The sequence below is a fragment of the Triticum dicoccoides genome, chromosome 2A (assembly GCF_002162155.2).
Source record: "Triticum dicoccoides isolate Atlit2015 ecotype Zavitan chromosome 2A, WEW_v2.0, whole genome shotgun sequence".
NCBI lineage: Eukaryota > Viridiplantae > Streptophyta > Magnoliopsida > Poales > Poaceae > Triticum > Triticum dicoccoides.
The window spans coordinates 14631904-14646642 of record NC_041382.1 but is presented as its reverse complement, the minus strand read 5'-3'; the positions used below and the strand labels follow the sequence as shown (position 1 = coordinate 14646642).

At 45.9% G+C, this 14739-nt stretch overlaps 1 protein-coding gene across 2 annotated transcripts; it reads right to left on the bottom strand.

Annotated features, from left to right (window-relative positions):
- Positions 1-5577: 5577 nt before the first annotated feature.
- On the bottom strand, positions 5578-12247 carry LOC119352784. 2 transcript variants are annotated; one of them, XM_037619367.1, is made up of 3 exons: positions 12092-12247; positions 11229-11905; positions 5578-6947 (listed from the first exon to the last, which is right to left on the bottom strand). In XM_037619367.1, exons 2-3 carry the CDS (start codon positions 11627-11629, stop codon positions 5840-5842), a joined length of 1509 nt encoding a protein of 502 aa, XP_037475264.1. In that variant the 5' UTR covers positions 11630-11905; positions 12092-12247; the 3' UTR covers positions 5578-5839. The 2 variants fall into 2 exon arrangements, with proteins under 2 accessions (XP_037475264.1, XP_037475265.1); XM_037619368.1 differs by having other exon boundaries at positions 11229-11900.
- Positions 12248-14739: the final 2492 nt, after the last annotated feature.

Below are 14739 nucleotides of genomic sequence, written 5' to 3'. Positions count from 1 at the left end.
ATAAAGAGAAGAGGCTCTGATACCAATTGAAAGGATCGATATAGTTGACTAGAGGGGGGTGAATAGGCAACTAACAATTTTAGCTTTTCTTTACCAATTTAAACTTTGCATCAAAGTAGGTTGTCTAGATATGCAACTAAGTGGGCAACCTATATGATGCAACAACAACAAGCACACAAGCAAGCAAGAGATATATCACGAATAAGCTTGCACAAGTAAAGACATTAGATAACCAAGAGTGGAGCCGGTGAAGACGAGGATGTGTTACCGAAGTTCCTTCCCTTTGAGGGGAAGTACGTCTCCGTTGGAGCGGTGTGGAGGCACAATGCTCCCCAAGAAGCCATTAGGGCCACCGTACTCTCCTCGCGCCCTCACACAATGCGAGATGCCGTGATTCCACTATTGGTGCCCTTGGAGGCGGCGACCGAACCTTTACAAACAAGGTTGGGGCAATCTCCACAACTTAATTGGAGGCTCCCAACGACACCACGAAGCTTCACCACAATGGACTATGGCTCTGCGGTGACCTCAACCATCTAGGGTGCTCAAACACCCAAGAGTAATGTGTCTGTGCCTCAGAGTGCTCTCGACAAGTAGGATTTTCCGTAGCACTCGCCACCAAAACACACGAACTTTTGGCACAACCTTGAGCTTCCAAAGTCTAGACCAACACTGTTTCTGATTCTCTGAAGATTCTGTAACCGTCCCTTCCCCTAGAGCTGAATGCTCGTTATGGGTCACCAGAGCGCGGTACACGGATTTTACAGTGTAGTTCCTGGACTTTTCAGCATCCCATGCCCATGAATCAGCCCCTCCTCCAACGCCCAAAGGGATATTAAGAATAGCGTAAGCTTCTGGGGCTGTAAAGTTTTGTCTTACCAATTCAATCTTCCATGAACCCGTCTCAGCATCAATCAGGTCTGCCACATAAGCAATATCAGCGTTACCGATTTGAGCTGACGGACGAAGCGAGAGGAGACCTGAGATCCAGCTATCATGCCAAGTGGACACGGACGAGCCATCTCCGATTCTTTTTACCAAGCCGGTTTTCAGGGCCTGCCTCCCTGCAACTATTGCCCTCCAGGTGGCTGACGCATGTTTAGGAATTGTGGCATCCACAAACTCACTTGTGGAAAAGTATTTTCCTTTCAAAACTCACGCACAAAGAGACTCTGGGTTCGTTATAAGCATCCATCCCTGCATTCCAAGGAGAGCTCGGTTGAACAAATCCAACTTCCTGAATCCCATCCCGCCCGCAGTCTTTGGCCTGGTCAGAGAGTCCCAATCGATCCAGTGTAAGGACCTGCGATCCACTGAGCTGCTCCACCAATATCGAGCCATGTTCGAAGAGAAACTTTTGCAGATCTTCTTCGTCAACTTAAAACAACTCATCGATAAGGACGGGATTGCCTGAGCAATAGCTTTGAGGCGAACTTCCCTCCCTACACATGAGATAAGCCTTTCAGTACCTCCTTGAAGCTTGCATCTGATACGTTCACAGAGGTATTCAAAAGTTCCGCTAGTGATCCGTCCGGTAGCCGTTGGGAGTCCCAAATAACGTTCATTAAAGGCCTCCACTGAAATACCCAACACTTCTTTTAGCTCCTGCCGAGTGGTATCAGGTGTGTTCGGACTAAAGTAAACGGAGCTTTTGTCACGGTTAACACACTGTCCTGAGAAGTCGCCATAGATCCTCAACACCTCATTCAGCCTGAGGGCACTTGTCACATCTGCTTTCAAAAAGATCAGTCTGTCATCGGCAAATAACAGATGATTGACCCAAGGAGAAAGAGGGCTAACACGTATTCCTCTGTCCACATTCACTCCCCCAAAGAAATTGAGGAGTGATGTAAAACCCTCTGCACAGAGGAGAAAAAGAAACGGGGAACTGGGATCTCCCTGTCGGAGTCCTCTTGATGGAGTGAAAAACAGTAGGAGTTGCCCATTCACCCAAATTGTGAATCTCACTGAAGTTACACACTGCATGATCAGTCTGACGAAATTGGAGCTGAACCCCAATCGTAACATGATAGCTTCCAAAAAATGCCACTCGACCCGGTCGTACGCCTTCATCATATCCAACTTAACTGCACATACACATTTTTTACCTTTCTTGCGTCGTCTCATTGCATGAACACTTTCATAAGCAATTAAAACATTATCGGTGATGAGACGTCTGGGCACGAATGCACTTTGTTCTTCACTTATAATCTCCCCCATAAAACATCTCAACCTATTGGTGATGCATTTAGAAGCAATCTTGTACAGTACATAACATAATGATATGGGTCGATACTGAGCAATGCGCTGGGGATGTCTCACCTTTGGAATCAACGTTATTGAAGTGTCATTCAGCCCCTCAGGTAGTGCACCCCCATTCAAAAAGCCTAGGGCAGCTGGGATTATGTCATCTTTTAGTAATGACCAGTGACGTTGAAAAAATCCCGCCGTAAAGCCGTCCACTCCCGGTGCCTTGGACGGTGCCATCTGGAATAGCGCAGTCCTTACCTCCTCAGCTGTGAACGGTTTGTCAAGTTCCACGCTCATTTGATCAGTCACCTTGGGAGGGACAAAAGCTAGTAGCTCGTCCATTGGCTTAAACCCCTGACTTGTGTATAGTGCTTGGTAAAAACCTTGGACTTCAGTATAGTTCTCCTCCAGCGTTTGGCATATGGAGCCATCCACCCTTTCCAATCTTTCAATCTTATTCATCCGCTTTCGCTGTGCTGCTTGGGCATGAAAATAACCCGTGTTTCGATCTCCCTCTCGCAGCCAAGGAACTCTGGGTCTCTAGCGCATCCAGATCTCTTCTTGCCGGAGTGCCTCCCGGAGTTGCTTGGCGACAGGATGCTCTTCCTCATTTGGGCCACGCCTGGCTGGCCGGTGACGAAGTCGATCAAGCTTGTCCGAAGCTTCCGAACTCTCCGTGTAAGACACCCGAACTCTTTCGCTCCCCATGTAGCTAGCGATGACTGCATGCTGTTCAGGGCATTCATAATACCTTGTAATTCGTTCAGGCCAGCTCCTTTATGTCACTCTCTAAGTACAAGGGAATCGTACTCCGAATGGGTTTGCCATACGTCCTCATATCTGAACTGCCTCATCCTTCCTTCTCACGGCTCCGCCACACTTTCTCGCAAGTCGACCAAGATGAAACAATGATCAGACTTCGTTGTACTGATGTGGCGAACCAAAGTATGCGGGAATAGCTGGGTAAGTTGGAGGTTTGCAACCCCCATATCGAGTCTAGCTTTGACATTTAACTCGCCACTCTGCCCATTATCCCATGTGTGTTCCACTCCCGACCAGCCAAGATCAAGGAGTGAGCAATCATCCAGTGCCTCTCTGAACGCTCTCATCTGCCACTCCGGACGTGAGCTCGAGAGAAGTGCTCAGATGCAAACATTGTTTCGTTAAAATCCCCAACACATAGCCACGCTTCGTGACGAATCTCGAAGAGTGTACACAGGAACCTCCAACTTTGGCGTCTATCTTCCGCCCTTGGAGCTCCATAAAAACCAGTCACTCTCCACTCTAAAGAGCTTCGAGCTTTATACCTCACCATCACATCGATATGTGCCGAGCTATAGTTTTTCGGTTCCACCTCAACCTCAGCCGACCAAAACATACCGATCCCACCACTCAACCCATTGTTGTTCACTGCAAAACAGCCCGCGAAACCCAACTGATTTTGCAGACTCTCCACTCGCTTTGCTATAATCTTCGTCTCCATCAGGAATAGGAGACCGGGCACTTCTTGCTTCACTATATTGCGAAACTCGCGAACTGCCTCCGGGTTCCCAAGCCCGCGGCATTTCCAGCTTAGACACCTCATTGGCTCTGGCAGGGCTGCAACGCAGCCTCTGCCGATGTTTCTGAATTATTGGGTGTCGGTTTCTTCTTCTTTGGCTCTCACACAAGATCTTCCTCCAACTCCCCCCTCACCTCCTGCACCCCACCTGGAACAAGCATACTATTTGTATCACCACCTTCAGTGTGTGGGCTGTTAGCGAGCAGAGGTAGTTCAACCCTCCTGTACACTTGTTTCTGCACCTGGGGTCCCCCCTTGCGCTTATTCTAATTGCCATTGCTCTTCATGGGGGACATGACTTCAGTTGCATCCTTTGCTTCAGTAGTTGATTGTCTGGTTGCTATTTTCCTATTCTGTGCTAAAGGTTGCTCCCTGTTCGAACCATCTCCTGAAGCATTTTTCCTCCTTTCGTCTGGAGCTCTCAAACCTTTCCCAAAGGGTAGATCACCATTAGCGTCTCGTGCACCAGGCGTCAGGCAGTACAAATCCGAGTGGCCTAACCGGCCGCAGGAAAAGCAGAAGTGAGGAACATTTTCATACAAGATGTCATATGGATCCATGCACTTCCTCCTTCTAGACTCAATCAAAATCCACCTCCTTAGGGGTTTGTCCACATCCACAGTGACCCTAGCCCTAAGGTACCCTGTGGTATGATCAAACTTGATATCCGTGGCCTTTTTATCTATTTGACTTGCAATCGCAACACTCCACTTTTCATCACGAAGATTAAAGGGTAAGTTCATGACTCTAGCCCAAAGTTGCAGCTTGTCAAATTTCAACTCCGAGGGTCGCATGCACTCATCAAACTTTGAAAGTATCACAACATGTTTGCTGACATGCCACGGCGAGCCCTCCCAAACACGATCCCTGTCCTTCTTCGTGGCAAAATCTGCCACAAAGGTGTTGTCTCCCACATATCTGATTCCCAAACCTTTTGGATTGCCCCAGGCTGGACGGAGAGCATTGGTGATCGTTTGGATGTGAAGAATGTTCCGATGAAGGACCTTACCCGCCAGCATCCACTTCTCCTGCTCCCCTTCCTCTAGATCATCCACGACCAGCGGGGTCGCTTCCTCCTTGGTGATCTCCAACTTCCCCATTGCCTCAGCCAGTTTCGCCCTAGCCGCCCTAGGGGACAGGGGCTCCTCCTTGCCTGCGCCAGAAGTCGGTGCCATCTTCTGCCCGGCCGATTACGCGCCCCGCCGGTAGATCCGCCGTGCGCCGCCGCAGGTCCACCCTAAAACCCTAATCGCCTTTCACAAGGCTCCGGGTTTTTCGGGGGAAAAAACCTCCTCCCTGTACCATCAGGGATCGGGAGAGCTTGGGGGGTGCGCGCTATGTCGCTAGTGCGCGACCCGTGCGCCAAATAGGAGCTGCCCAGTTGAAAGGGTGACCCTTTCTATTTTCTTAAAAAGTTCACGCACTTGAAGAAAGTTCATGGATTGTTCGAAAAGAGGTTTGCGGGCTTAAAAAAGCTTCACGAAGTTGAAATAGTTTGTTGATTCGAAAAAATTTCTTGGGTTCGAGAAAAGTTCACAAATTTGAAAAAAGTTCATAGATCTTGTAAAAAAATATACATCATGTACAAGAGGAGGATTTGAAGGTAGTTTCCCAGCTACCTTCAACTGTATGGATGGATGTTTCTCCAAAAAAGGAACTGCATGGATGGATTGCTACCTGGTAATGACAGTGTTCTACAAAAAAACCCAGTACCCATTCTCTAGAGAAAAAAATGCCAGTACTAATAGGGCAGCAAACAGAATATGTATAGGAAGGAGTACATCATACACTACTCGTCAAATAGTCAAGATACAGGCGCTGTATCTTAATGAAAACTACCTTCAACTCCATGTCAAGTTTCTTCCTCAATCGCAGGTACAAGTACAGAGGAGGAGCCCTATTCCTGATATATATGTATTGTTCTTCTAGTATTCTAAGCTATATAATTACAATTATTCACAGTTGTGCTAGAACAACAGTGAGAAATGGAGCTCCATCTAAGAGAGAGAGAGAGCTAGGATCTGCAGTTTATCCTTCAAAGAAGCCCTGCACCGTCGTTTCTAAAGTCTCTGTGGTATATATGTCTCCTGAAGCTATCTGCAGACATGAACAAAATAGTCCTGAACTTGAACAGTTCTCAAGGCACCTTGTGTAGTCTGGCAGAATGCAATCCTGTATACGATCTTTTAGTACCTGCCGTAGCACGACATCGGGAACCTTCCAAGTTTTCTGACGATCAAACGTCTTGTTGAATTTTGAAGTAAATGCAACCAGGGACCGGCGCTGACTGCCCCACCAACAGTTGGGGTTCAAACAAGACTTGGCTGGAGTGCAAGCCTCTTCTGTGCAACTCTCAGTCCACTTCTTGAAGAGTAGCTTGAACTCGTCATCATGCTGCTTAATAATCTGCCTATCAGATAGCAGCTCATCCAACAGACCGTCTGTCTTTGTATTGAAATGATATGCATTGTTCAATAAGAAAATGTATTGCCGCTGCAGATCCGCACGGTATATGTTTGAATGTTCAGTGAGCACAGACTTCCAGCAAGTAATCACGTCATACAGAAGATGGCCAAATGAGCTGGAGTTGTCACCAGGGGCTAGAGTGGATTGCACTAAATTTCTGTGACTCCCGAAGGATTTTATTGAGCATATGAGGAAACATGTCATTGGATGAATGGCAACGTCATCCAGATGCTTTTCCATATTGGACTGTATGAAGTGCTTGATATGGCCAATTAACTTCCTGAAAGCTTCCCTCATGTTGCGTAAAATATTGGAAAAGAAATCATCAGATTCACTGGAAGCAAACTTTTGAATAAGAGGAAGGACATCCATAAGTGCCTCATAGGCAAGCAGCATGGGACAAATATGAGTGGCAGACCACACTGTCTCACTAAGACAAACTGCAATGTCCAAGAGCTTCTTGATATGACACTTTGCAAACTGGTTGAAGTAGCCTATTTTTAACTCCTCAAATGGTCGACTCTGCTCACATAGCTGATGTTGCATCAGACAGAGGACTTGGGTATTGACTTTCAACATGGTGATCAATTCTTCTGTACACTCAGAAGGATCCTTGAAGGTCCTTGTGCTTCTACGAAGAATCCATGGGACATCCGCTTCATAGAAAAAACTGTTACATAAGAAAGAGTGAGCTTAGAACTGTGAGTGAAATATTTTACCAATTTATGGAACATTTGAGGAACCAGTATTCTTGGCCAGTGTAGTCATCTTTTTGTGTCATCGTAAACATTACATGTAAATTAAAAATTTCAATAAAAAGAAAAAGTCTGCAGTCATAGATCAATTTTCAACATAAGTTACATTAACCCGAATGCACAACAATATTTCAAAACATTTTAAACAATATTATCAACACTCAACAGTCATGAACATTGAGGTTAGGTCAAAGAATAGATTATTTTAGGATTCAAAAGCACGTAGAGCTGCAAGCCCATTTAAAAATGACAAACAAGGTTAGCAAATGCAGCAAAACAAAGCACAATTTTATGTCTCATGAAACATATCCATACATGCATCTCTTAAACTTCAATTTGCCGGCCATATAATGCAAAAAAAAAAAGAATATTCGCCATCAGTATTTCCCCTCTGCTACACTGATGATAGCAATTTAATGTTGTCTGGCCTTAAATTTCTGCTTTACTGCTCCGAAAATATCTTAATATCTTTACTACTACCTCTGTTTCAGTTTATAAGTCCTGGGCGTATACCTAGGTTGCCAATTTTATCACCCTAGTATAAACTATATAACACAAAAATTATACCTTTTGAAAGTAGAAACTCCGAAGTTTATGTTGGTATATTTTTTGAACAGTGTCTCTTTGTCCTCTGTTCCTACCCACCTACCCCTTCTTTCTCTGCTCTCTGCTCTCTACTGCACCAGATCTGTCTTCTTCTTCTCGAGTAACTAGACGACTTCATGGCCAAGATCACATCCTCCTACAGAAGAGTTCCTCGCTTCAAAATATCCACCCTTTCCATGTTCTCCTCGTAGCCAGGCCCCAGCGACTGGTCGCTGGCGGTGTTGGGGCTTCCCCTGTACGGCCAATCTGGTCTCTCTGCAACGTCCACCGAGCTCCTCACTGCCATGATCGACAAGGAGACATCCAGGGCCCATTTTCGTGCAGATCTAGGTATACACCCTCTATCCAACTAAAGTTTTTTTATTTTGAATGGCAAAATAAACTGGCTCTATTAATTAACAGGCGAACACTGTTTGCGAACCAGCATCTCATCTCTTAGTTTTTCACCAATCCGACTGCTACTGTGTACTTCCTCCGTTCCTAAATATAAGTCTTTGTAGAGATTCCACTAGAAACCACATACGGATGTATATAGATACATTTTAAGTATAGATTCATTCATTTTGCTCCGTATGTAGTCCATCTAGTGGAATCTCTACAAAGACTTATATTTAGGAACGGAGGGAGTAGTTTGGTATGTTTACATGACAAAGAAACTGAGGGTCTTAAAAAATAATAATCTGAATGCTACTCTGTGCAATTCGCTATAATTAGAGGGCGATGATAAAATGCTTTATCAGTCCCACTACTACTCTATGCAATTAGTTATGCTTAGATACTAATGTAATATAAGTTGACACATTTCAAGGATGCGAAGACAATGACCATGCTCTCCTTTGCTTCAGAAAACATTGTTTAAAAAATGAGCATGCTCTCCTTGCCTTCACTCTTTGTTTCTGAAAGCTCCCAGACTGAGGAGAAGGGGTCACATGCAAATGGTCATGCGCACACACCACACAGGTTATGGATTCAAGGTCTATGATGAAGAGTATTTTAGGAAAAGTTTCATGGTGCAGAAGGTGTGCTAGAGCTTAGATGCGGAGAGGTCTGCCACTCTGCATCCACCAGCATCCATACATCAGGATGGAGTTGAGGAAAAGGATCATTTACCAGGGATGGGATGGTAGCAGCATCTGCAGATAAAACAATCAATGGCTGCTTTGATGTGTAAGGAGCACACATGGCAGAACATGCAATGTGGTTTAGAAAGAAAAAGACGCTTCTTTGGGGATAATATCCAGGAGAAAACGCAAGTGGTTTAAGTAACAAAAGTATCAGCATTATGGCTTTAGTTGCCAAATTGAGAGTCCAGAACAAACAAAAGAAAATTATGAATTCCATCTTATTGCTGGTACTTTCTTAAAGTGAGAACATAAATGAAATGGGTTTATGTGATGCAGCATACAGTCAGAAGGTGATGTCTCAATATGTCACATTGAAACAAGGTAAGAGCCCATAAATGATTGTATGTATCTGCTTTATAAAACTTGCCAAACTGATCCAATGAGTCCTGTTAGTGTATGGCGCAATTTCGCTTCTAGATAAATATGTCCATTTTTCACTATTATTCCACAATCTCTGTTATGTACAATGGGCAACATTGAGCTTTCCTTTACCTTTTACTAGTTCAACATACTGCAGGGAGCACAATATAACACTACACTGGATGGAGCTATTAAATAGCTCGATGCCATGCAACAGTGCATGGCAAAACAACTATCTAAGGTATGCTTTGTGCTCATGCTCTGAGTTTGAGATTCCTATGTAGTTTTCATTAAGAACTCTTCTACCATGATATTCAGTTAAAGTGCATTTTGATTTGGTCAAGTGAATTTAAGAGTTGAATTAGCTACTTCACCTTCGATTCTTTTGTGGTTTAGTTGTAAATTTGTATTTAATGGAATCCTCAATGAAGCATTTCTTATGTTGGAGCAGGTTATTATTTTTTATCATAACACGTAATGCTATATAGTATTTACTAATATGAGGTTTCGAGCCTCCACATTTATCCTAAGAGGGCAAAGCTAGGCTGAAATTTTGATTGTCATATATAACCATGATGAATCTTCAGGCAGGCCCCACCTCTGATTGATTACGGCGGAGGAAGGTTGACAAGCCATCACTGGCTCCCCTCGTTTCTCCCTATTGTGCAGGTCATGCACTTCTGCAGCAGCAACAGCCGACGTCAAGTTTGTAGCTTTGTGCAGCCACCCACATAGCTTTTGTGGAGCACACTCTATCGAGATCCAATACCAGTCTCTCCAGCGTCAGGTCTAGAAGTATTTTGTGCAGCGCACTCTAAGCGCTCACCTGTTCCTGTCAGATCTAGAAGTATTTTGTATAGCACCCCGTGTGTTACTTTGATCTGATAAGGTCGAGACAATATGAAGCTCATGGCGACCAAGTATTGTTTTGGGACAGAACGGTTTCAGAGTAACCACAGTGACAGTATGAAATATTGCTATATAAACAAATTTTAATGTACACTATTCCATATGTCTGATATGACTGGGTAGAGAGACCATTTGTTATGCTATCATACTTGCAAACATTCAAGTGGTACTGGGCCTTTCCATTTCAAATAAAATCGATGTGTATGTTGCCCTGATTTTTATGTATAGGTCTGGCATGCAAGAGGATGAATCCGATAATCAATTAAGAACTGATGGTATCATAAGCCGTGTACTATCTTTCTTCAATTCCATTCCACTAGGATAACATAGAATGAATATGTATCAAGAAACCATGTATTAGTCAACATACAAACATGGAGGTAACTCATTACCCATGTTTGTTGAGTTGTTTGTTAGTACGTATAATATGGTTCATATAGATGTTGGCTATTGCTACTCTGTCATGACATCTGAATAATGCTATATTTAAGAAAACAACCGCATTGTTTGTTTAACTGTCATGACATCCAAGTCTCTATATTCATCATTCGTGGAAATTGTCACAAACATATTTTTTCCAGAGGGGTTTAGATAATGCATTGTTTAATAGAACTAGCCTGTGAGTTCACGTGATATACATGGGAGTTTCAAAGTAGGAGAAGACATACACGCTCACTAAAAGGACACTGACGTGTGACCATAACGAGAATGGAGGACCTGGTGTTTCTAATTTTGGGACAAAAACGCAAGCACTCAACTGGGATATTTGATCTGTTAGGCCCCAGAGAAGCACAGCTGTTAAAATACTAAATCGACATAACATATTATGCATTGGGGAAATGCACAAAAAAGTGAATATATTCCTGCAGGAAACAGTGCATAGCAAGATTCAAAACAGGGAACAATTTAGCAAAAACAAATGGCCTTACTGAAGGAACAGGGGAAAGCGCATCTTGGGAATCTAGTCTATGCCAGGCTGTTACTCTTTGCTTCTAAGTTGTGTTGTACAATGGCGGTCCCAGTCTATTATATCCATGTACCCAATCTTGAAATTTTTACTAGCTGTCATTCCCAAACAAATGCAGTTCAAGAAACGCTACTCATGTCTGAATCATGACAAACGCCATGTTATTCCATCCCGATGTCATAACAGTGAGAAGAAGAAAAATGAATAAAAAAACAAAGGTGTGAATTTACCTGCACAATTTGTCTGAGTTGGCCAAGAAGGCTTGGAGTAGAATTTCCTTGTAGCCAGGCCCGAATGTCACTTCATAATTGTGGAAAATATCCTCTAGCAGGGTCATAGAGCCCGGTAAGATAAGCTGGACATGCCCAGGGTCCATGTGGGCATGTGATGGGTAATGAAGCTGTTGCGCACTGCTGCTTGCTGGATTGTCGCCACCGTCACTGGATGCATAACCGGCATAGCTGCTGCTTTCAGACTGGCACCTGCTGAGGGAGAAACAGCAGACGATGGTGTCTGCCTGGATCGAGTAGGGGGTCTGCTCAATGGACCTTTGGAGGTTCTCGGTAGCAGCGAACACCTGACCCTTGTCCCATAAGTTGAGTCTGCAAATTTCCTCTCCAGGACGTTGCATTGCAACAGCTAGCCTGGTTCACTGAGCTTTCGGATAACCAAGTAGAGCAAGAGAAAGAAGCGGCGGCGACGGTGGCGGCGGCGCAAGCAGCAGCAGCAGCAGAATGTAATCAGCACCAAGAAGGGCCATACAAAGGCTAGTGGGCACCAAGCAGCAGCAGGGGCAATCGATGCGCGGGCATCAGGATGCTGCTCCGTCGTCGCCCACGGGCAGCCCGCTGCGGCGCTGCCCGTACATGCGCCCCAGCGATCGATCCTCGCCGCAACCGAGCCTGCACTGAGACAAGAAAATTCGGAGAAAATCTTAATAAGATGGATCGACTGACGCGACTAGCTCCGGAATGGCAGATCCGACCGATCCTGCTCATAAGCGGGCACCCAAAGCCCAAAACCGAAAAAATCCCCCCCAAAAGAAAATGGTACCGACGAACGGGGGGAGCGGGGAGTGGGGCGGAATCGGTACCTCCAAATCGGTGCTCCCGGCCGCGTATCAGCCGCGCCGCGTCTCCGCGCCGGAATCGCTCGCGACGGCGCTCCGAGACAGAGAGAGAGGGTTTGAGCACCCACGGCGAGGCGATGGAATACTTTTCTATTTTTGAGCCTGGGCCATGGCTCGAGACGAGAGTGGCGCCTTTTGAGCGATGCACACGCCCTCCTTTTCTCGAGAAAAAGGATCGAGCCGTGCGGGCCCCTTGACCGTGGCGCTCATCTACTACCACTATAAAAAAAAAAGAGGCAGATCCAAACAATTTTATCCGTCCATCTACAATATCGGATGACCCATAATCCTTCTATGTTTAACACATCAAGCCACGCATTAAGCCACTAATCCATCTATCCTCGCTAACCTGCACCGCCGTTAAAAAGATACACTCCCAACGACGCACGCCCACACGACCTCTCCCCTCTCCTCCTCCTCCTCTCAACGCCCGCACGACCTCCGCCACCCCCTTCCCCCTCCCAACGGACGCCACACCACGGGCGAGCCTCCGCACACACATCCTCCCCGCGCCGTTCGCCGCCCCGCCGTCGCCGCTGGAGCCGCCAGCCGCAACGCCGCGGGAAACGCCCGTCGCTACCTTAGCCGTGGGCCATCGCGGGAGTGGCCGCGGGAGCCGCCGCGCGCGATCCAGCGACTCGGTGGCGGCCTCATCCCCGCCACTCCGGTCGCAGGTCTCCTCCCTAACCATGAAGTGGGTGCACGGGGGGTGAGCTCCGGCGAACGCGGCCGCGCTCCAGCCCGCGGCGCGGCGGCGCCCGCTCCCCCTCTCCTCTCTGGACGCACCGGTCTCCTCCCTAACCAGGAAGTGGGTGCACCCGGGGCGGGTTCCGGTAAACGCGGCCGTGCGCGCGTGAGCTCCGACGAACGCGGCGGCGCCCGCATCCTTCGCCTCTCCGGTCGCACGTCTCCTCCCTTGCTACGAAGTGGGCGCACGCGGGGTGGGCTCTCTGCCAACCGCGCCAGGAGCTCTGCTTCCGCAATGGCGGCATCTACATCAAGCTCGGCTAGCACATCGCACAGCTGGTACGGAACGAAATTCTTAACTCTATGTGGATACGCCTGAATTCGCTTTGGATTCATGTGTTGTAAGATTGCATAATTTTATGGCTGAGGAACAACTGCTTGTTTGCTTGTACTACCACAGGTGTATGTGCAGACAATGAGGGCGTCGATGCTCAAGAGGTGCCCAGTTTCCTCATACAAGGACGTCTGTGGAGTCTTCAAGAAAGAGATTGGAGAATTGCCACAAACTGTTAGTTCTTTCATTGCATTACAGCATTGTCCTACACCCTGCTGAAGTAACTTGGTTACTATATTGATTAGCAAAACCACACAATCAGACTGAGCGTGCTTAGTTCAGTTGTTGGCCAATGGAGTATTCACCTCAAAACAGAACCTGGATTTATGCTCAGCTTGTTTTTAGTTTAGAAGAAACTCTGACATGAAATTTGGCTTTCCCCTATTCCCGGTGGTGTAGTTTTTCGCACAATTCGACCTTGTCCCGCTTGCAAGTCCATGCCGCCAAAGCACATGATGGGAAAAAAAGTCGCTGTCAAGGTTGTTGTTATTATATAAGAAAAGACTGTAGTTCGTTTCGAGTTCACTTATGTAAAGTTTGAACTCTTAAATTATGACAGCAGAGTTCAAATTTAACCAGCTTGCTGTCTGTCTCTCACTTTTCTGACCCATGTTTTGGCTTACAGGTTCAACACGACCACTTGGTGGATACTTCTGTAATTGATATCGCCACCGTGGATTTAGTAGTGCTCTTCATTATATTTCCCTGCATTTGACTACAGGTAAAACCAGTCAATGGGAGCAACTGTTCTTTGTTTATTACCTTGTTCTCTCTCTCTCTTTAGCATATATACTACCTCGAAAGCTTTTAGACTTATGCTAATTTTTAAGATTAGTTATGATAGAGAGAAGGACTCCGATGTGCATGGTTTGAAAATACTAATGAAATTAGGGTTTGCTTCCTGAAACATCTGTTAGTATTCAATGATTCCAAACAGGTCAAGGTCTTTCCACGCTCTCAGACAACGGCATTCTTTATCCAACGGTGATGTGATTTTATCCATTTGAAGATTGTGTTATCATTTGTTTAAATTCGAGTTGGGTATATTTTACCATAGTTACGTATGGAAAATTCTTAGAGGTTATACATGGGACAGCAGACAGCATGGCAGATACGTCGTAGCTGGGCACCATGATCATTGCCCCCATATCTCCTTTTTATGTTATGAGGATATACATATACACTAGTAGAAAAAGGGTCAAACGTGAAGCACATTAGTGCCGGTTTGTAAAAAACCCGGCACTAATGTGATCAATAGTGCCGGTTCGAATGGCTATGCATTAGTGCCGGTTCGTAATGAACCTTTAGTACCGGTTCGTGCCACGAACCGGTACTAAAAGGATGGTGGCAGGCTGGCGTCAGGCCAGGGCTCCACGAGCCCCTTTAGTGATGGTTTGTGACACAAACCGGTACTAAAGGTCTAACCTATAGTACCGGTTTGCGTCACCAACCGGCACTACAGAGTCTTAACCTATAGCCCCGGTTGAAGACACAAACCGGCACTATAGGGCAATTTTCAAACTCTACCCCC

What these genes read in the sequence shown, in the direction of transcription:
- LOC119352784 (XM_037619367.1), bottom strand. Translation starts at nt 11,629, where the DNA reads ATGCAACGTCCTGGAGAGGAAATTTGCAGACTCAACTTATGGGACAAG. An exon ending in AACTCAGACAAATTGTGCAG is followed by an intron (nt 6,948 to 11,228) that starts GTAAATTCACAC and finishes CTTATGTAACAG; the next exon opens with TTTTTTCTATGAAGCGGATG.